Source organism: Trachypithecus francoisi, unplaced genomic scaffold, assembly GCF_009764315.1.
Source record: "Trachypithecus francoisi isolate TF-2019V2 unplaced genomic scaffold, Tfra_2.0 Lachesis_group0, whole genome shotgun sequence".
Taxonomy (NCBI): domain Eukaryota; kingdom Metazoa; phylum Chordata; class Mammalia; order Primates; family Cercopithecidae; genus Trachypithecus; species Trachypithecus francoisi.
In genome coordinates, this window is record NW_022681453.1 from 53,322,741 (window position 1) to 53,345,462 (window position 22,722).

General features: G+C 38.5%; 1 protein-coding gene across 20 annotated transcripts in view; it reads left to right on the forward strand.

Annotated features, from left to right (window-relative positions):
- The window catches only part of SETD5 (SET domain containing 5), an 83,313-nt gene that overhangs the window by 51,540 nt on the left and 9,051 nt on the right, over nucleotides 1-22,722 (forward strand). For 13 of the 20 annotated variants that reach the window (XM_033210539.1, XM_033210536.1, XM_033210541.1 and 10 more), the window contains 6 exons: nucleotides 496-753; nucleotides 1,448-1,768; nucleotides 2,169-2,411; nucleotides 7,811-7,940; nucleotides 17,695-17,942; nucleotides 22,093-22,149. In XM_033210539.1, coding sequence (XP_033066430.1) covers nucleotides 496-753; nucleotides 1,448-1,768; nucleotides 2,169-2,411; nucleotides 7,811-7,940; nucleotides 17,695-17,942; nucleotides 22,093-22,149 — 1,257 coding nt within the window. The remainder of the gene's footprint in view (nucleotides 1-495; nucleotides 754-1,447; nucleotides 1,769-2,168; nucleotides 2,412-7,810; nucleotides 7,941-17,694; nucleotides 17,943-22,092; nucleotides 22,150-22,722) is intronic. The other 7 variants (XM_033210555.1, XM_033210554.1, XM_033210549.1 and 4 more) reach the window with 1 other exon arrangement.

Consider the following 22,722-nt stretch of genomic DNA (forward strand, 5'->3'; position numbering starts at 1 on the left):
CAGCTCACCGCAACCTCTACCTCCCGGGTTCAAGCAATTCCCCTGCCTCAGCCTCCCAAGTAGCTGGGATTGTAGGCTTGTGCCACCCTGCCTGCCTGGCTAATTTTTTGTATTGTAGTAGAGATGGGGTTTCACCATGTTGGCCAAGACGGTCTCAGTCTCCTGACCTTGTGATCTTCCCACCTCGGCCTCCCAAAGTACTGGGATTATAGGCATGAGCCACCGCACCCATCCTGTTTTCATATTAAAAAGTTTCAAAATAATTGACCCTTTTTGAAAAGTTTGTGTTTGACTTTGCCTTTATTTACAACTATTCCCCACATTTAAAATGAAATATTTTATTTTTAGTTTTTTCTTGTGTTTTCCAAGTTATATGTGTCATCTTACTGGTAGTTAAATGAATTTCTATAACTTTCCATTAAAAATACTTTTATAAAGGCTATGCCCTCGTACTCATTTGAAGCTTTCTTCTACACCAATACTATTTCTTTCTAGACCAGGGAAGATAGAAAGGTAGAAGCCATCATGCATGCTTTTGAAAACTTAGAGAAAAGAAAGAAGCGGCGAGATCAGCCTTTGGAACAGAGCAACTCTGATGTAGAGATTACTACAACCACTTCAGAGACCCCTGTTGGTGAAGAGACAAAAACTGAAGCCCTTGAATCTGAAGTTAGCAACTCTGCTTCAAATGTTACCATCCCAAGCACCCCACAGAGTGTTGGTGTGAATACCCGGAGGTCTTCCCAGGCAGGGGTAAGAGTTGAAAAGACTTCAGAGCTTAGACATCCTCACCTTTGCTAATGTCAATTACCTAATTTTTGGAATTTTTAAAATCAGTTTTTTCACCTTCACTCCGTATCACAATAAATAAGGCCATTAACTGTGTAACTGGAATCATTTCATTGGCCTATTTTATAAATGCTTATTAGAAATAGAAATAACCCAAACATTTGTCCCTAGCCTCTTTAGTTCATTTAAGTGTATACATTTTTGCATTTAAGAATTACCTTTTTTTTTGTTTGTTTGAGATGGAGTCTCGCACTGTCACCCAGGCTGGAGTGCAGTGGTGCAATCTCGGCTCACCACAAGCTCCGCCTCCTGAGTTGACACCATTCTCCTGCCTCAGCCTCCCGAGTAGCTGGGACTACAGGCGCTCACCACTACGCCCGGCTAATTTTTTTGTATTTTTATTAGAGACGGAGTTTCACCGTGTTAGCCAGGATGGTCTCGATCTCCTGACCTCGTGATCCACCCGTCTCAGCCTCCCAAAGTGCTGGGATTACAGGCGTGAGCCACAGCACCTGGCCAAGAATTATATTTTAAATTAGTGTTTCTAATCCTTATAGTTTTCATCAGTAGACATTCTGAATGCTTAAAGTGAATAGGAAACTAGACTGTTTGCTGATAAAACATTTTTGGTAAACATCTGACCCTACTATTGCTACAGGATATTGCTGCAGAAAAACCAGTCCCCAAGCCACCTCCAGCAAAGCCTTCTAGGCCCCGGCCGAAGAGTCGAATTTCTCGGTACAGGACCAGTTCAGCCCAAAGACTAAAGCGTCAGAAACAGGCCAATGCACAGCAGGCAGAATTGTCACAAGCTGCCTTAGAAGAGGGAGGAAGTAACAGTTTAGTAACTCCTACTGAAGCTGGAAGTATAGACAGTTCAGGAGAAAACAGGCCATTAACAGGGTCTGACCCAACTGTGGTGTCAATTACTGGATCCCATGTCAACCGTGCTGCATCTAAATACCCCAAAACCAAAAAGGTGAGTCACAAATACATCTTTCATAAGTCCAGTCTGGCAAGTGGACTTATAAAAGTTCACAGGTTCACAAGTCTTAGTGAAATGAGAGGACCTATAATCCCCAGAAGAAACTAATCTCAATATTATTAGATTGAAAGTTCTAAAATGCTTTGACATAAAAGGCTGGAGCCATCCTGCTACCTGTTACCTTATTTTTAGTCAGCTTAAATCACTGATAGGTGAAATTATTCCTCTCTTAGTGGGCATGGAGAGGGTGAAGGAAGATATCCTTGTGTTCTGGTTGCCCAATTCACACTGTAGCTGCTGCATCTCCCTCTGTCCTAGTTTCTAGATGACATTTGTCTTTATGAACTACACTGCTACCTCTTGATTTAAATTAATGATCTCTTTTTTACATTAGTATCTAGTTACAGAATGGTTGAATGACAAAGCAGAGAAGCAAGAGTGCCCTGTTGAGTGTCCTTTACGTATCACGACGGATCCAACTGTACTGGCAACGACCCTAAACATGTTACCAGGTCTTATCCATTCCCCATTAATTTGCACCACCCCCAAACACTACATTCGCTTTGGCTCACCCTTTATCCCTGAGAGACGTCGAAGGCCCCTTCTGCCTGATGGCACATTCAGCTCCTGTAAGAAGGTATGTCTGTGTTTTTGTGTGTGTGTGTTGTGTTTGTGTGTGTGTGCTTTTTTTTAAGCCTAAGATTCCTATCATCATGACATAAATAACATGTTCTGTAATAGCCACTCTGCCCATGTGAGTTTATAATGAGTTAGTTGTACAGCCATAAATACTGATTCTTCAAGAGTCTGTGAGACTATGGTGGAATGAATATACTGCATTTTTGGTGCTCAGATTTGTGACTGGTCACTGATGTCTCTTCTGAGAACCTTTGAGGTTCCTGAGGGAGAGCACACAGCAGTGGATGACTGGGTAGGGACGGATATATTTTGTGTGTGCTCTTGTAGTATGGGTTAACATGTCCTTTTATGATGATTGTGTGAGATTAGGCCCTGGGTCCTCTAGAACACTGTTGCATTAATGAAAAATAATTAAATTGTGTTTTGAATCAATTGAACCACTGTTACCCACTATCATCACTTGAAGGAAATTAGAGGAAAAATCCTATTGTAATTGGCATAATTCCTGTTCCTTGATCAAATGACAAGTCGGACTGTTTATTCCCAGAGAATACGGAATCTACCCTAAAAGACTGTCTCTCCCTCTCTGTTTCTGCCTCTTTCTCCTCTTTCTAGTTACTTACTGTTTTTGGATCTAGTGGCAGTAGCGTTTGGTGTTGTTTTGGAATGCTCTTTCTTAATTCCCAGAAGCCCTGCATATTTTCCAAAGGTGTCTCTTAGGAATAGATCACACCCTCAGATCTATGATGTTGTTTTCCGTGTTTCTAGAAGTATAGGACACCCTTTCATTTGGTCTTTCTTTGAGGTAGAGTCTGTTCCCTGGAACACCCTTTTCTCTTATTCTCAGATCTGGATTCAGGCTGCCTTCCTCAGTGTCTGCCATTGCCCTCCTCCACTGGCATCACGTACATGAGGATGCTGCATGTAGATTATTTGATGTGATGAAGTCTCCAACTCCAGGCAGGTCTTCCCTGACTCCTCCAAACTTAAAGCTTTTCTCTTTCCCCAAAGAACAGAAATTATTTCTCGGGGGGAGAGGGGCATGAAAGATGAGCCAAAGTGGTGTGGGATATGGAGGGGAGGAGGGCAATAGGAATCTGCAAAAAGGAAGGACACTACTGCTGAATGAGCAGCACATTGCAGAAAGTCTTTTCCTAATTGCACATCTTACCTAAGTATTGGAATCACTCATTGGTTTGTTCGGGGAAACCCTAGTAGAAGAATTCCTAAAGAGAAATTTGACCATTTCTAAGGATGTTAACTGTTGAAGCGTCTTACCAAGCCAGGTCATACAATATCCTATTTTGGTCCTTTTAGGAGTGTAGGTGATTATTTATTACAGATTAGTAATGAAATCTGAGCTGCAAATAATATGAACTAGGCTCTTGAATTGAAATTCCTTCTTGATAATTCTAATGCTGGGTTGCAGTCTTTCTGTTTCCATCTTTTCCAACTAGCAGAGACTTACAAAAACCAAAAACACGTGTCTAGGACCGTAACTTCAAATCTGGTAGAAAATGCATTTCTTTAAGCTTTTTTAACCTGGTTCTGCTTTTATACTTCTATCTATAGCACATCCTTAAATTTCTACAGACAACATAGAAATTCCATTTAACACAAGTCTGTGTTATATTCTCCAAATGTATCTGACTATCCTTAATCTCATTTATACAGGCTCTACTCAAGCACTTTTATCTATGTGTCATGGTTAGTCTTTAGGAAGAGTTTAGGCTGCGTACACAGGATTATCATAACAAGACTGTTTAAATAGGGTCTTTTAAAACTGTTTAAGTTTAAATCATTGCGTTATTGTGTGCTGTTCACATATAAAGAGTCTATTTTTTAAAATACAGCTTTTTATGAGGCAGAATACAATGAAATTGAATGTCTTAGCTAGAATTGAACTTGGCTTTATGGCAGTGAAGAAGAGTTCTTAGATTGGTTAAAGAGGACTTATCTAATGCAGAACCTAAGAACATTTTCATTATTCAACAAAATCTTAATAAAATTCGGAAAATCCCTCAGAATATAAGTTAATCAGATAAGTGAGAAAAACAACCCTCCATGGGATTATTTAGAACAATGTATATTTCTAATAGGGTCATAGGCTCACTGTTTCATATCTCACTAAAGAGGTGAGGGCCTGGCCTCGTAAGTTAAAAACTTACCAGTGTAGGACAAATTAAAGTTGTATCTGTATAGTTGTACTCAGATTCTTATGCTATTTATTTTTATTTTTATTTTTATCATTATTATTTTGCTACTTCTGAAAAGAGGAGGAGTTCAAGTATTTGACAGACCATTTTATGATATCCCTGGAGTTTCTAAATTGAATCATAGTTTTTAAAAAGCATTTTATAGTATATCCTTTTTTAGATCTTCAGTTGTTATTTTAAAAACATTTATAAGTGGCCAACAAGGCTTTCGGTAGTGTTTCAGCTTGTTCTCTCTAAACTCCGCTTCTAAACGCAATGTGTATAGGGCATTTGGTCTCCAGACTTCCTAGAAAAACCAATCTGACTGATAATGAAACACTGCTTTACATTGATATTAATATTTCATTTTATACACTGGAGTATATGTAAATCTCCAAACATTACATTGAAATTTAGTTGAACCAGGACTCGTTGAAAACCTGCTGAGTGTTCAGTACTGTACTATAAGCTTTCTTCACGTATATAGTCTCACTATTCATGAAATTGGAATCATTTTCCTAAATTTATATATCCAGAAGCTTTGTCTCAGAAATGTTTGGTAACTTGCCCAAAGTGAGGCAGCTAGTAAGTGACAAGAGCCAAATTTCTTTTGGTAGGGGGTAGTGAGGGTTCACAGGGTCTCACTGTTGTCCAGGCTGGAGTGCATTAGCATCATCACAGACTCACTGCAGCCTTGACCTCCTGGGCTCAAGTGGTCCTCCTACCTCAGCCTCCCGTGTAGCTGGGACCACAGGCACACCACCATGCCTGGCTAATATTAATGTTTTTTGGAGCGACAGGGTTTTGCTATGTTGCCTAGGCTGATCTCAAACTCTTGAGCTCAAGGAGTCTGCCCACCTTGGCCTCCCATTCTGCTGGGATTACAGATATGAGCCACTGAGCCCAGCCTCACAGCCAAGTGTCAAGCCAGGGCTTTTGGACTCCAAAACTTGTATTACTTCCTTGTTCTTTCCCCATAATAATGAGACCTTTAAAACATTTATCCATCTTTGAGCCTCCCAGAAAACTCTTTTGCAATATACTTTAATACAGAGTTTCAGAGAAGGGAGAAATGTTCTTTTGATTTTAACAACTTGCTAAGTAGCTGCATTTAAAATTAACTTATTATCCATGAGGTTAATTGTATCTTGTTAGATACAAACAAATGTCCATGTTCCTTTTTTATATGAGTCCTGAAATACTGTAAAATTATACAACAGAACCTGGAGGAGTAGGTTTGGTCGTATTTGCTGTGTTTCACCTCATAGCTAACCATGGTAACATCTTTCTTCTAGAATACTCCTGTTCTGGTTTTATGTTCCCTTTTTGTAGTCATCAGATCCAGAATGTAAATTCTTTTTGAGTACATCTACTAGATCCTGGAAATATTAAAAAAGTAGTCATATAGGAAAGCTCAGTGACCCCAAATGAGTCTGTTTTCTGCTCTGAAAAGAAAAACTTAAAAGTGGCTATAGGCCGGGCGCGGTGGCTCAAGCCTGTAATCCCAGCACTTTGGGAGGCCGAGACAGGCGGATCACGAGGTCAGGAGATCGAGACCATCCTGGCTAACATGGTGAAACCCCGTCTCTACTAAAAAGTACAAAAAACTAACCGGGCGAGGTGGCGGGCACCTGTAGTCCCAGCTACTCGGGAGGCTGAGGCAGGAGAATGGCGTGAACCCAGGAGACGGAGCTTGCAGTGAGCTGAGATCCGGCCACTGCACTCCAGCTTGGGCGACAGAGCGAGACTCCGTCTCAAAAAAAAAAAAAAAAAAAATGGCTATAACAAAAGATTTTTCACTCCTGAGCCTAATTTTTCCATTTATAAAATGAGTGCTTTGGACAAGATGACTTCTAAGTTCTCTTCTAAGCTTTAAGGCTTATATGTGTGGTTCTGACAATTCATCTTTACATCAATATTCTGTATCTAAGAGAGTTCGTTCTTGGGGGTTTTTTATTTTGTTTTTGTGTTTGCTTTTCAGAGACCTGGTTGTATCCTAAAATATTTATGTGATGAATTCAAATTACCATTGAGAGCTCTTTTTTATATACTTGTTCACTCTTCCTTCCAAATGTTTACAATATTAGTTTTGCTTTCATTTGGCCAGCCACAATGACATTTGGTGTAAGATTTTTTTTTTTTTTTTTTTTTTTTTTTTTTTTTTAGTAAAATTCTTGTGGATTATTTCCTAGGTTTCTAAGAGGGAAAATCTATAAGAATTGCTCTCTTTGGTGAAGAGAATATTTACTTACCTGTAATACATGTTCTCTAAAGGTATAAATTATAATAATTCACCTTGCTCTTCCTGTTGGGGGAGGGTCTTACTCAGAAATTGATGTTTATCAAAATTCGATCTGTCTTATGTCAGGGCAGGAGAGCCACAGAGTGGTGAGCAACCTACAACTGTATATCTTAAGAGAACACAATTACAGGTAAGAAATTTTCTGTCTTCCACAGGATGCATAATCGTACTATCCTAATCTTTGCAGGCTTACTATCTCACCTAAATTTATTTCTCGTCAATTTATTGTTCTAATCTTTACTACCAAAAACTTGTGACTGATAGGTCTTCTTTTTGACTTTTTCCCTTTTTTTTATTTCTACAGAAGTTCATTTTGTGATTTGCATTACTCATGCATAATTTAACCAAACTACTTGTTGGAGGGGGGAATCCCATAGGTTATTTCATTTGAGATAAACCTTTTGGTACCTGTACTGAAGAGCTGTTAATCCTCATCCAAAATCTTCCTATGAATCTTTTTTATTACCTCTTCACTTGTCTCCAGCACAGGGCAGACAACTTTTAAGAGATCTTTATCTTCCTTCTAGGCACTTATTTTATGTGTTAGTTTTATTCTATGTGATCAGAGTCTCTCCTAAATAAATGTTAAGATTTCTTCCTAAGTCTTGCCGTTTTACACCATCCCAAACAGTGTGAAAAGATGTAATCATTTTTTATTGGTTTTTGTCTTTTGATGGGATCTCATTATATGTAATCCAGTTTTCCTCAATTCTGTCAGTTAAAAGGAATTGATAGGACAATGTTCCAATATGCTGAGACACAGGACAATAAAATGCTTGACTGTGTAACTGAATTAGTGTGTTGAATTGTATCACTCACCAGTTGATGTACATTTAAAACAGGTGTACTAAATGGTTTTAAATAATTACTGATAATTCTCTGGTTCTTTTCCAATTATAGCGCTGGATAAAACAAGCCTTAGAAGAAGGGATGACTCAAACATCATCTGTACCCCAAGAGACTAGAACTCAGCACCTATACCAAAGTAATGAGAATAGTAGCTCTTCTAGTATCTGCAAAGACAATGCAGGTACGTATCTAAAACCTTTCTGAATATATGACCAATGATTGTTTCAGGTCTGCATAAAAAATTTCACTATGAGTACTTCTGATACAAAAAGAAATGGCGTGTTTTCTAAATAGTTACTTTACATCTGTCTTTACAGAGGAAGAGAGAGATCTCAAGTCAGGGATCAGTTTTCCCAGGACGACAAAGAAGGACTAGACAGTGTACAGATAACAGCAGAAATGGTTATAAAAAAGGTTAGATACATTTAAAGTAGTAAGTTTAGGAAATTTATATTCATATTTATAAGATGGGGAAAGGGCAAGAAAGTGGTGGAACACTAATATTCAGGAAATAATTAAAATTCTAAGTGATTAAATTGGGTGGGGCATGGTTGAGGGAGTAGGGGATGAATGAAGTAAGTGAGAAATTATTATCAATTGATTGTTTTCAAAGGGGCTTATATAATTAGCATACAATTTTTAAAAGAACAGCTGGGCACTGTGGCTCGCACCTGTAATCCCAGCACTTTGGGAGGCCAAGATGGGAGGCTCCCCTGAGGTCAGGAGTCTGAGACCAACCTGGCCAACATGGTGAAACCCCGTCTCTACCAAAAATACAAAAATTAGCTGGGTGTGGTGGCAGGTGCCTGTAATCCCTCCCTAAAGCTACTCGGGAGGCTGAGGCAGTGGAGAATTGCTTGAACCCAGGAGGTGGAGGTTACACAGTGAGCTGAGATCATGTCACTGCACTCCAGCCTGGGCAACCAGAACAAAACTCTGTCTCAAAAAAAAAAAATTTTCAGACAGCTTTAAATCTAAAGTCCTTGTGCATTTTTAAACTAAATGTCAATGAAAAATCATCTGGTCCATTGGTTTTCACAGTGACTTGCAAAGGATCTAATTGAAAGCACTTGTGATATCTTAATGTATTTTGTGACAATCTTTTTACCACAGTTTCTCCTGCAAATATCAGCTTAATTGAAAAGTTCTTTGTGATTTTCATAACTTTGTCTCTAAATCAGTTTTTTAAATATTAGACAGTCAAAATACCAAAGTAAATTAGATGCTAAAGCAACCTTTCAGGTTGCAACAAACAGAATATTTCAGATTTTCATTAAGAAAACCACCTCATTGTTCCTGTTTACCAACATGCTGAATAAATGTAATGAACTTGAATTTAATTAGATAATTTTTTAGCAGCAGATATTGCAACTAAAATCAGAACTTTTATTAAAGTTCTTATTTCATTTGGATTTTACTTCTTTTTAGATTTCATTTCGGAAAATGTGAATTGCCTTTTTGTTGTTGTTGTTGTTGAGATGGACAATCAAGCAATTCTCCCTGTCTCAGCCTCCCAAGTAACTGGGATTACAGGCACCCGCCTCCTCGCCCAGCAAATTTTTGTATTTTGAGTAGAGACAGGGTTTCACCGTGTTGGCCAGGTTAGTCTTGAACTCCTGACCTCGGGTGATCCTCCCACCTCGGCTTCCCAAAGTGCTGGGATTACAGGCATGAGCCACCATGCCCGGCTGTGAATTGCCGTTTTTTAAATTATGGATTTGGTTTATTCTTCTGTCTCTAGATTAGATTATACCTCATAAGTTACCACCTGTATATCAGGATAATAAAATTCCATTTATCTGAAAGATAAATTATACTGTTTATTTAAAATATTTTCTTCTGGTATTCACCAAAGATTAGGGAGATTTAGTCAAGTAAGGTACTATAAAGAAATCTTGGTACCAGATTTCCATTTATATTATTTCTTTTTTAACAGCTTTTAAGGTGTATTAAGAATATAACTTAGCTGAAATAGACTATCATGTTTATCTTTATGGTGTGCATGTTAATGCATGTGTATAATTAAGGTCGGGAACAGGAGATTGTATAGCAGTTCACATCCTGATTAGCAAAGGATTATGGAAAAAGTGTCTTTGTTATTACATGTCCTGGATGGAAGGAAATGAGGATTCCTAGTCACCAGCCTTTTTTGTTGTTGTTGAGCTTCTGCCCTAGTCTAACAGTGAGAAACATTCACAGGACACACCTTGCCCTTAAAGAGCAACATAGGAAAATATTTGATTTTAAAAATCAAGCAGCTGTCAAATGCGCAAGTTATATTGCTACAAAATTAGCATAAATTCTGAGGAATTATTTTTATTTGTTGGCTCTTTTGTTTTTTTTTTTTTCAAGAATACCAAAGCGATATTAAGAAAAGAGAAAGGATTTCTATAATAGAGAGAATCAAACAGACCTTTATTTGAAAACCAGCTGTCCCCTTTACTAACTATATCATGTTACTAAAAGTCTCTGAGACCAGGTGTGGTGGCTCACATCTGTAATCCTAGCTCTTTGGGAGGCCAAGGCAGGCAGATCATCTGAGGTCAGGAGTTCGAGACCAGCCTGGCCAACACGGGAAAACTCTGTTTCTACTAAAAATACAAAAATTAGCTGGGCCTGGTCACGCACCTGTAATCCTAGTTATTCGGGAGGCTGAGGCAGGAGAATTGCTTGAACCCAGCAGGCGGAGGTTGCAGTGAGACGAGATTGTGCCACTGCACTCCATACTGGGCGACAGAGGGAGATTCTGTCTTTAGAAGAAAAAAAAAAAAAAGTCTCTGAGCCTCATCTGTAAAATGGGAATAGCAATACCTGCTTTATAGGACTAACATTAGAATGAATAATATATATAAAGTTCTCAGTTTAGTATTAGGCCGGTAAGAGTAATTATTATACGGTCATTATTCTAAACAGAATACTCTCTCATAGAGTATTTGTGTGTTAATAAATACATTAAAGATTCTGGCCGAGCGTGGAGGCTCACGCCTGTAATCCCAGCACTTTGGGAGGCTGAGGCAAGATCACGAGGTCAAAAGATTGAGACCGTCCTGGCCAACATGGTGAAACCTCATATCTACTAAAAACACAAAAAAATTAGCTGGGCGTGGTGACGTGCGCCTGTAGTCCCAGCTACTCAGAAGGCTGAGGCAGGAGTATCGCTTGAACCTGGGAGGCAGAAGTTGCAGTGAGCCAAGATCATGCCATTGCACTCCACCCTGGCAGTAGAGTGAGACTCCATCTCAAAAATAAATAAACAAATACATTAAAGATTCTAAGTTCCTAAAAGCTGAAACTTTATAGAAATAAAAGTTATCAAAGTAGGGCAGGGGCATGATGTTCATTATTTGTAAATGATGGGGGTGTATTCCTAGAAGAGCCTAAATAATCATCTGGAAAACTTAGAATTAATAGTAAGAGTTTAGGCCAGGCATGGTGGCTCACACCTGTAATCCCAGCACTTTGGGAGGCCGAGACGGGTGGATCACGAGGTCAGGAGATCAAGACCATCCTGGCTAACACGGTGAAACCCCATCTCTACTAAAAATACAAAAAATTAGCTCTGCATGGTGGCGGGTACCTGTAGTCCCAGCTACTCGAGAGGATGAGGCAGGAGAATAGTGTGAACCCAGGAGGTGGAGGTTGCAGTGCTGTCTCAAAAAAGAAAAAAAAATTTTTTTGATAATAATGAGTTTATTAATATTACTAGATAGAATAAATATATAAAAAGTATAAATATTTTTTTTAAATCATTTATATACTAAGAAAGTAAATGAATACCAATTTTTTTGTTACCAAATTTAACAAAACTAAGGAACTGCCTAGGAGTAACCTTAGTTGGATATATGGAGTAAACTGTTACTGAGAAATATTTTTAAAGTCTGAGGAAATTGAAATTTCTTTTTTACTTTTTCTTTTTTTTCATGAAACGTGAACCTTTGATAAATTTCATGTTCATTATGTAAAGATATATATGTGTATATATATATTTCTTTCTCTCTCTTTTATATAGTTCCCATGAAACTGCCTTGTTTTCAGAGTTTGATTAAATGATTCTGAAGTCTACCTTTTAAAAAATAAGAAAAAATTGAAAAAATAATAACGAAGTACTTTCTCTTGAGGTGTAAGACTAGCTTCTAGTATGAAGCTAATAGTTAAATTTAGTATAATATTGATGCAAGAATGGATGTATATATGGAACAAAATAGTCATAACAGGCCTAAATATAAATGTAAAAGTTGGTAAATTGTCGTGGAATTTTTACTTAGGAGATTGAAAAAGAATTAGATTCTAGCTGGACTGTCAGTGGCACATGCCTGTAACTCTCAACTACTTTGGAGACTGAGGTAGGAGGATCACTCAAGCCCAGGAGTCAAGTTAGGCCTGGGCCACACAGCAGGACCCTGTCTTTAAAAGAACAAGGTCCTTTGCCAAAGAAAGTTCTAGGCACATTCAAATATATATTTTTTTTTTAATTCAAACTTGGGCCTGGCATGGTGACTCTCACCTGCAATTTCCAACTCTTTGGATTGCCTAGACAGAAGGATCACTTGAAGCCAGGAATTTGAGACCAGCCTGGGCAACAGACACATCTCTACAAAAAATAAAAATTAGCCAGGCATGATGGTGTGTTGCCTGTAGCCTTAGAGAGGCCGAGGTAGGAGGATGGCTTGAGCCCAGGAATTTGAGGCTGCAGTGAGGTGTGATAATGCCACTGCATTCCAGCCTGAATGACAGCAAGACATCTATCTCTAAAAATAATAAATAATTCAATCTGTATTAACCATGTTTTTGTGTCTGTACTGCCTCTGAATTAATAGAGGATTAATACATTGGGGAAAAGGATTTGCAGTAAAACTGACAGGAGAGACCTGCTAGCAATTTGATAAGATTTATCATGTGCATTAAAAATATTCATAATCCTTAACCTAGTAGTCATTCATTTGTTCTGCTTGGTATGTTTCCTACAGAAATAGACACAGAAACCAAAATTTATATATAAGGTTGGTGCAAAAGTAATTGCGGTTTTGGACCATTAATTTTAAATCCCTTTAGGCTCAAGCACATCTTTGTTAATCAAAATAGGAATCACTGCAATCAACACATTTTTGCCAATGAGAGATAAGTTTGTTTATTCCTGTAGCATAAAAATCCATGCTTCAGGATTCGACAAACTCTTGGAAAATATTTTCTGCATCCTGCTGGTTGTGGAAGCACCTGCCCTGCAAAAAGTTGTCAGATGCTTGAAGTGGTACTTAGTTGGCGAGAGGTCAGGTGAACCTGGTGGGTGAGACAAAACTTTGTAGTCAGATTTGTTCAACAGCTTCAAAAGTTGGTTAGAATAACTAATTCTTAGTTATTAACAATTGCAAAAACTATAGGTTAAAAATAATCTGAATTCCAACCCCAGGAATGGTAGAATTTGTAATTTTATCTGCTTGTGCACATACTTGTAATGGAGTATCATATAGTATCTATTGAAAATTTTATTTTTCATTCATTTTATCAAATTAACTCCCTCTACCCTCCAAAACAGCATAGTACCACTTTTGAATTAGATTTGTGATCTTAACTAGCACCTTGAATTTGTAAGAATATTAAAAGAATAATATATGATGACTAAGGTCCTTCTAGGAATGTAAGGATAAGTTAATATTTGAAAACTTAATGACATTCATTTGTTAGCAGGTCAAATGGGGGAGGAGAAGTCATAACACAGTGACTGTTATCAATTTAATGATAAAATAACATACTTACGATTTTTTAACATCTAGCTGAAGAAATTGCCAGTTGTCATGCATCATGAAAACTAGTTAAACATCAAAATAGGCTATCAAATTATCCCACTATTACCATTATTATTTAATATAGTCTGTAATTGTTAGCCAAAGTAATTATACCTCCCTCCCCCCCCCAAAAAAAGAAAATCAACATAAGAGATATAAGTACTGGTAAAGAGTACTAATGTGTTATCATGTAGAAATACTATTATCTACCTAGAGAATTAATTGAAAAACTGGTAGAGATTAATATAGTAACTGGATAAAAAATAAGTATGTAAACTTTTTAAATGTTAATAACATTTAGATAACAAAGGGGGAGATATGTTTTTTTCATAGTAGTAAAAAAAAAACTAAAGAACGCTGAAGGGTAAACTTAATTAGACATGTGGTACATCTAGATGAAGAGGGACATAAATCAATATGTTAATAATAAAGATTATGCCATGTTCCTGAGTAAGAATGCTTCTCAAACTACTCCTGAATTTCATGTAACACCAATCAGAATCCTAACCTTTTTTTTTTTTTTTTTTTAATAGTATGAGCATGGTCATTGAATGACTTCTATAGTTAGTTCATTGCTAAAATAGCTAAAACATCTTGGAGAACTAGACTAGAATAACTGGAATTGCCCAAACAGTTTTAGTAAAAAGTATGCTGGTATTGAAGATAAACCCAGTATATGTAAGAATCTAATAAGATAAATATATTTCAAATTAATGGGAAAATTATAGTTATTCTACAATTATAGAAGATTTTGGAAGGTGCTAGTTATTTGCTATAGGAAGAGAATGGATTAATTGCTACACCATACTTAAGTATGTTCTTTTTTCCTTTTTTTTTTAATGGCAGTTTGTCAGTGTGAAATAAAATATGTTCTTTTTTAATTAAGATCTAAATTAAAAATTAAACATGGAGATAAAAGGAAAATAGGCTGGCATTTTTACAATGTCAGGGTGGGTTAGCAAAGATGTGATATCAGAAGCAGAAAATAAAGTGGTCCATTTGGCTAAATAGAAACAAAACATATAGCAGAGACTTGTAAATAAAATTGAAAGGCAATCAGTAAACTAGGAAAATACATTTGTAATTTTATTGATAAGGGGTCAACATCCTTACTATTTAAAGAGCCCTTACAGATGAAGAAAAAGACCCCAACACCCCAGTAGAATGCAGGCTAAAGAACAAGTGCCAGCGGTTCTCACAGGACTAAATATAAAGTTTTTTATTTAATAATCCTACATGTAGCCATTTGTTCTAATAGCAAAAAATGAAAAATACTTGAATTGGTTAAATTTTGATAATACTAATGTTGTGCAACCATTAAACCTGAACTGTAGATTTCTATTCATTATCATAAAAAAAATGTTGACCATGTATTTCTGAGTGAAAATAGTTACTGAGTAGTGTAGGTAAGGCAAGAGTCAGTGAAGCAATGTCTAGATAAAAATTTACCAGGATATTAGCATGCGTTTATTTGTGGATATGATTTTCAGGTTGTGTATGTGTTTATATAACCTTGGTTATTTTTTGAGTAAAGGTTAAAAAAATAAATAAAAGATGGATAGATTTGACCATATAAAATTTGGAAACTATGTATGCAGGAAAAAGACAAAAAGTGGACAAATTATTTGGCCTTCTTTGGCCTGTAAACTTCTTAAGGGCAGACATCAGGTCTCTTGTTGAATACAGTATCATAATAAGTACTCAGTAAATATATGTTGAATGAATGCCATGTACATTGATTTGCACATGGCAGATTTCACCTGTATCTTCTAACTTTTTTCTACAACTAACTTCATCACTTAACATAATTGACTTTAGTAGTTATAGTGTTGGACCTAGCAGTACAGAGATCTTCTGAAAGATTCCATTGTTTAAGACCCTTGAAATATTAAATATGTAAAAGTTATTCCGAATATAAGCCATGAATTACATGTTTGTTTCTGTTTTATACCTAGGCACTTTTTAAAAGAAGGAAAGAAAATTTAGTGTCTGGAACAAAAGGAAAATGTGAATATACTTCCAGTCTAGGAATATTAAAAATTCTGAGATATCAGAAAGGAAAAATACGCATCTTCAATAATTTTTTGCATTTATTCTTCCCTCTTCATCTAAACATCTCCTACCCTAGTTTAGTGCCTCATAACTCTTTGCTAACTACTGTATTAACTCCAGATGGTTTCCCAGTTACTAGTCTCATACTGACCGTTGCTTCCAGATAATCTTCCTGACCCAAAAATTTTCCTTGAAGGCCTGGAATAAATGTCACTCCTTCCATCCACCAAGACTTGGGGATATACTTTATTGATTAAGAATATAGAAAGATGGGGCCAGGCGTGGTGGCTCATGCCTGTAATCCCAACACTTTGGGAGGCTCAGGTGGGTGTATCACTTGAGGTCAGGAATTCAAGACCATTCTGGCCAACATGGCGAAACCCCGTCTTTACTAAAAATACAAAAATTAAGAATGTAGATAGATGGGAGCAAGAATACGTGTTTTGTCTCTCTCCACACATCAAATTTGTCACCTTTAATATGGGGATATTAATAATAGTGCTTGTTATGGAGTTGTTAAAATTAGATATTTCACAGTAAAGCACACGGCATAGTCCATAGTATATAATAATCATTTAGAATACAGCTTTTTTTTTTTTTTAAACTAACGCATAGCAATATGATCACCTTTCTTGATCTTACTAATATGTTCTCTTTTTGTTTTTTGCTTTTGGTTGGTTGTTTTGTTTTGTTTTGTTTTGTTTTTTTGGGACAGTCTCCTCGCTCTGTCACCCAGGCTAGAGTACAGTGGCACAGTCTCAACTCACTGCAACCTCTGCCTCCTGGGTTCAGGTGATTCTTGTGCCTCCACCTCCTGAGTAACTGGGACTACAGGCATCCACCACCACATCTGCCTAGTCTTTTTTGTGTATTTAGTAAAGACAGGGTTTTGCTATATTGGCCAGGCTGGTCTCAGACTCTTGGTTTCAAGTGATCTGACTGCCTCAGCCTCCCAAAATGCTGAGATTATAGGCGTGAGTCACCACACCTGGTCTTCTTTCTATTTCTTACAAATTTTAAGCCTCTTGAAAATAGACTGATGACCATTTTTCCCTTCATACCTAGTTCAGTAGTCTGTAGGTATTAAATAAATACGTATCTTTTTAACTGTAAATGAATAAAACTTTATTTTTATTCTGATAATCAAGTGAGAAAGCCTAAATGGTTACTAAAATATTTAAGTGTAGTAACTTGCTTTTTAAGTGGATCTAAGAAGTATAGAAAATAGGATTATTCTAGTCAAAAAAGAAAAGAATATAAACCTAATTTTTTAATGGTTGAGAGAAGTTTCTGTAGAAATCATTTCACGCTTTTTACGTAGAAAAGGGGCTAGACGTGGATCAGGAAATCATATAAGAACATTATAGAAAGAGCTTCTGAAAAGGGACACAATATATGAGAGATGGTGAAAGGAATTTGGATTTAGCATCCCAGTATCTTTAGTTGGTGATATAGCAGTTTAGTAGAGGGTAACTTTAACACAGCAATGAAGACTTTTCAGAAACTCAATGTAAAAGAAAAATTTAGCAGTGGCTCAGGCCTATAATCCTAACACTTGGGGAGTCCAAGGCGGGCAGATCACCTGAAGTCAGGAGTTCAAGACCAGCCTGGCAAACATAGTGAAACCCCATCTCTACTAAAACTACAAAAATTAGCCAGGTGTGGTGGTGCGTGCCTATAATCGCAGCTACTCGGGAGGCTGAGGCAGTGAATTGCTTGAACCCGGGAGATGGAGGTTGCAGTGAGCCAGGATAACACCATTGCACTGCAGCCTTAGCGACAGAGCAAGACTCCGTCTCATAAATACATAAATAAATGAATAAATGAAAGAATTTTATATTTTGCACTGGTAGAAATTAAATTAGAGATCAGTCACATTCGATTTACCTGGAGTTGGGGAGATAGAATGTTTTCAGAATCATTTTAAGTGTGGTAATTAAAGAGTTTCTTTGGGATTTTGGTTTGATTGGAGGAGATAACTTAATGGGATGAGGCAGAAAACAGTTAAGAGCCATTGTAGATTACAGATTAATGGCTTTACTGTAGAGCCTTAAATTAATCTGTGATTTCAAACTCTCATCCAAGCTTTGTGTTTCACAGACTTGTTGAGCCCATTAAAGAAATGGAAGTCTCGCTATCTGATGGAGCAGAATGTCACCAAGTTACTTCGGCCTCTGTCTCCAGTCACACCACCCCCTCCCAATTCAGGCTCAAAGAGCCCCCAGCTGGCCACGCCTGGCTCATCTCACCCAGGAGAAGAGGAGTGTCGAAATGGATACAGTCTCATGTTTTCACCAGTCACATCTCTTACTACTGCTAGTCGCTGCAACACTCCTCTGCAGTTTGAGGTGATTTGGGTTTGGTTGCTGGGAGTGCTGGATATGAAAATCACCATTTGTACCTTCTCATTTCAAATATAATACCATTCCAAATATTTCTTTACTATCTTCCTTCCCCATCTCAGTAAGAGAATGGGAAACCTCAGGGTCATTGTGGCCTATTACCTGGTCGCCTCTCATCTTGGCAGCCCCTATACTTCCCAAAATAGGCGTAGTGCTACCACAGATCCCATTTGTGTATCTTTTGCATGCAGTCCATCAGTCTCCATATGTTTAGGTAGTAAGCATGCTAGATCTCCATCGTTATCTTTACTGTAAACTTTGGTCAAAATAGGCCTCTAGCTGCCTGTAGTATCTGTTAGTAACACCAGCCTGAGAGCACAGATGATATTGATTGATTGTGTCTTCGTTTCTAGGCCTTTAAATAAGTGAAGTGTCTTTCCCAGGTTGTTTGGTATTTTCATTGTGGCCTTAGTGAACAGATTTAGAAAACATTGGGGTATGGCTTATGGCGAATGTGGGTTTTTTCCACTCCAGGTTACTTTCCCTCTTTGTTATAATGTCTTAGGAGTGAGAAGTAGACAGGAGACTAGCAACATGTAGTCATGAGACAAATTTATTACCTTCACTGTGGGATTAAGTTAGAAATGTCTGCCTCAGCTATTTCAAAAAGTGATTTTGAATCACTTTAGTGTTCAGGTTCGGGTGACAGCAGGTTTCAATAGAATCCATGTATACTTTTTTAAAACACTTCATCTATTGCATGTTACTTTGATTTGTAATTAAAATGGACACTGTCTCTTCCTTCCTTCTCAGAAAAATTTGTTCTGACCACTAAACACACTCTGCTGCTCTGCCCCCTTGCTTGCACTTCTCCAGATGTGTTTTTTGAGAAAGGTGAACGTCCTAACCAATCTTATGTTTCCTATTCAGCTTTTCCAAGTATGAGGATTCAGAATAGTTGGATTTTTATATGAGTACCTAAGAGGTAGCTAGCAACATTGAAAGCAGAACTATATTCTGTATTACCCTAGATCTCTACTTTTGGAGCAGACCTCTTTCTGGCTGAGGGAAAAAACCTCCTGGTTACATATGAGTTATCTAGGGAAATTACTCTTTACCAGATTCTTTATGGAATTCTTTCAGCCAGATAATACAGCAGCTGATTCAAGCCTTTCTAACTTTGTCTACTTGCAATTGACTTTGCAGTTGGCACCTAGAGCTTTACAGTAAGGTATCATGAGAGGAATTCTCCCTGGAGGGCGTACGATTATAGGAATAGAGTTTCATACTTTATCAATACAGACTTTATTATAAATGTGGGATTATGAAAATTAGAAGGAGGCCGGGCATGGTGGCTCACGCCTGTAATCCCAGCACTTTGGGAGGCTGAGGCGGGCGGATCACGAGGTCAGGAGATCAAGACCATCCTGGCTAACACGGTGAAACCCCATCTCTACTAATAATACAAAAAATTAGCCAAGCGTGGTGGCAGGCACCTATAGTTCCAGCTACTTGGGAGGCTGAGGCAGGAGAATGGTGTGAACCCAGGAGGTGGAGGTTGTAGTGAGCCGAGATTGTGCCATTGCACTCCAGCCTGGGCAACAGAGCAAGGCTCCGTCTCATTTAAAAAAAAAAAAAAAGAAAGAAAAGAAAAAGAAAATTGGAAGGTAAGTCACTTTCCAAAACAAGCAGGTTCAGCACTCAGTGTGTTCCTTATCCCTTGTAGCATTTGGGATAACTATTAAACACTGCAAATATAAAGTGGTTTTGGTTTTCTTTTTTTTTAATTGGTGATCATTTTAATAATACAGTCCAACCTTAATGTTAGAGTACCAGGAGGGAAGGAAAATACTAAATAGTAAAAGGTCCAAGGCATGGTTTCACTTGCAATTTAAGGAAAATTTTCCTTTCTCATCAATAATAGAACAGATTTCACCACCCTGAACCATTCTAATCACCATTTTAATAGCCATACTCTTTGCTGTGTTCTAGTACAGAGAGGTGGGGAGGCTTTTTTGTATCAAAGGCTGTGACACATTATGAAATATCAAAAAGGTTTTGCATATAAAGACCAGCTTAGGCTGGGCATGGTGGCTCACAGCTGTAATCTCAATGCTTTGGGAGGCTGAGGCAGGAGGATTGCTTGAGGCCAGGAGTTTGAGACCAGCCTGGATAACATAGTGAGACCACATTTCTCCAAAAATAAAATACAAAACTTAGCCAGGTGTGGTGGCACACATCTATAGTCCCAGCTACTTGGGAGGCTGAAGCAGGAAGATCACTTAAGACCAGGAGTTTAAGGCTGCAGTGAGCCATTATTGTGCCACTACATGCCAGCCTGGGCAGCAGTGAGATCCCATCTCTAAAAATAATTAATTAAAAGACCAGCTTACGGCCGGGCGCGGTGGCTCAAGCCTGTAATCCCAGCACTTTGGGAGGCCGAGACGGGCGGATCACAAGGTCAGGAGATCGAGACCATCCTGGCTAACATCGTGAAACCCCGTCTCTACTAAAAAAAATACAAAAAACTAGCCGGGCGAGGTGGCGGGCGCCTGTAGTCCCAGCTACTCGGGAGGCTGAGGCAGGAGAATGGCGTGAACCCAGGAGGCGGAGCTTGCGGTGAGCTGAGATCCGGCCACTGCACACCAGCCTGGGCGACAAAGCAAGACTCCGTGTCAAAAAAAAAAAAAAAAAAAAAAAGACCAGCTTAGGCCAGGTACGGTGGCACACACCTATAATCCCAGCTACTCGAGAGGCTAAGGCACAGGAATTGCTTGAGCCTGAGAGGTTGCAGTGAGCCAAGATTGCACCACTACATCCCAGCCTGGGCAACAGAAGGAGACTCTGTCTCCAAAAAAAAAACCACTTTACCATATTAGTTTGGGGACGGATATTTTTGAAAAGGAAAAAAGCATTCAAGAAAATGGTAAGAAGCCTTAAGTGCTAAGGGAAGAAGGTAAGAAGATAAACAGTAGAAGAGAACAGAACAAGATTTTCAGGAGGGGAAAGCACCTAGAAAGAACAGTGGAAGCAACATTGGGAGGGCAAGCTTAATTAGCCTCTCCTTTCTACCAGAATAAGCCTCCCCTCCTTTTCTTGCCCTGACAGCCATATTCCACTCACCATTTCACACATAGATGTACACCACCCACTCACTCTCCATGGCAAGTAAAATTCACAGCCAAAACCCTGCTTTGCTGAAGCAGCCTCATTTCCCCTACCTCAGCATATGCCTGCCACCTAGGCCACAGTTATTCAGAGTCTACATTAGGCACCCTCTCCTTACCTCAGCCCTAGCACCCCTGAATTACTGTCACATTACCACCATCGGTCTCTTCACGTGTTCCCATTTACATCTTCCCATTAAGCACTCATTGCTCAGTCTCTGTTTGTTATGGGAGTGCTGCCTCACCTGAAAGTTCCAAGGTGAAATCCTACCCTCTATAGGATGCAGGGACTTAAGTATACACATACAAGCTTTTTCTGCTCTGTTACCAAAAGTACAATGGATTTTACAAAATAATATTAATAGGGGTGGCTCAGGTCTAATTAGATTATGCTTAGAACCACCTCTAGCCTGTGAGCTAGGGATCCCATCAATCACATTTCCTGTAACTCATTCAAGAAGAACTGGCCATCTCCCTAACCAGGTCAGCCCCCAGCACACTAACGTCTCCCCCTGGATAGCAGTGGGAGGACCTGAGGCATATAAGAGAATAAAGAAATGTGACAAGCAAAAGAGGCATTGGGTGAAGGAACAAGGTCCATCTAAGGAGGAATAAGGGGTAGGGTGCCCCTCAATAACAAATACTATAGGTTGCTAAACTCTCATCTAAAATACAAAGACGTATAACACTAAAATTTCACCAGTCTCTTTCCTTATATGTGCTTGAGATGTTTACTTACAGCATGAAACATTATAACCAATTTATTCTTAAATGCTTTCAAAGATACCAGGAAGCATTTTAACAAGTCATTCTGTCCGTCGAGATGAGTTCTGCAGTTAATTATTTCCCCTATGCATTCTTATTCAACTTCTTCGCCCCCTAAAAAAGTTGTGGCTAACATCTATGCTTGCTTTTATTTTTTGTTTGTTTTGTTTTGCTTCTTGACTTCGAGTAGATGAATAATAACAAGATGCTTTTCCCTCCTCTAGAACATATCCTCCCCTGAGAGTTCCCCTGCGCATAGGCCCGAGTCCCTGTCACCCGAGGTAGTTATCACACCATCTCAATCACACTTGGAGGCTGAGAGTGAGTGTTCATGAATGTGTTCCTGAGTGTGTGGGGAGGGCTGGGGATCTGAGTGAGTGGGGTGATGGGCTGGAGGGCGGCCACTCAGTCACAGTTAAGTTAAATGAGCCTTCCTGTGTGACTGTGACTACACAGGCCTGTCAATGTAGATGGAGGAAAATGAAGTAGGGGTGTGAGTGTGTGGTGTGTGTGTGTTTGGTGGGGTTGGTTTTTGTTGTTTGGGGGAGGGGGTGGCTGGAGTTCTATTAAAGAATAGAATCTAGAAGTCAAGATGCTGATATGTGGTAGGAGCCTTGTTAAAGAAAGGCTAATAAATAAGGAAAATTGAGTCAAAAGTTGGTAAGAGCTGTTTTTTGAGTTGGGTGGTGACTTATGCTTTGTTCTAGGGTTAATCTAACAGCTCTATAAACCAGATGTTTTGGCCTTTGGTTGATAGATTGAGCAGCTTCGTCAGGAAGGGAAAGTCGTTCTGTCTTTCAGCTTTCCTACATTTTCTCTGTAGCTCCTTACTGGGTGCACAAGGAAACCAAGTG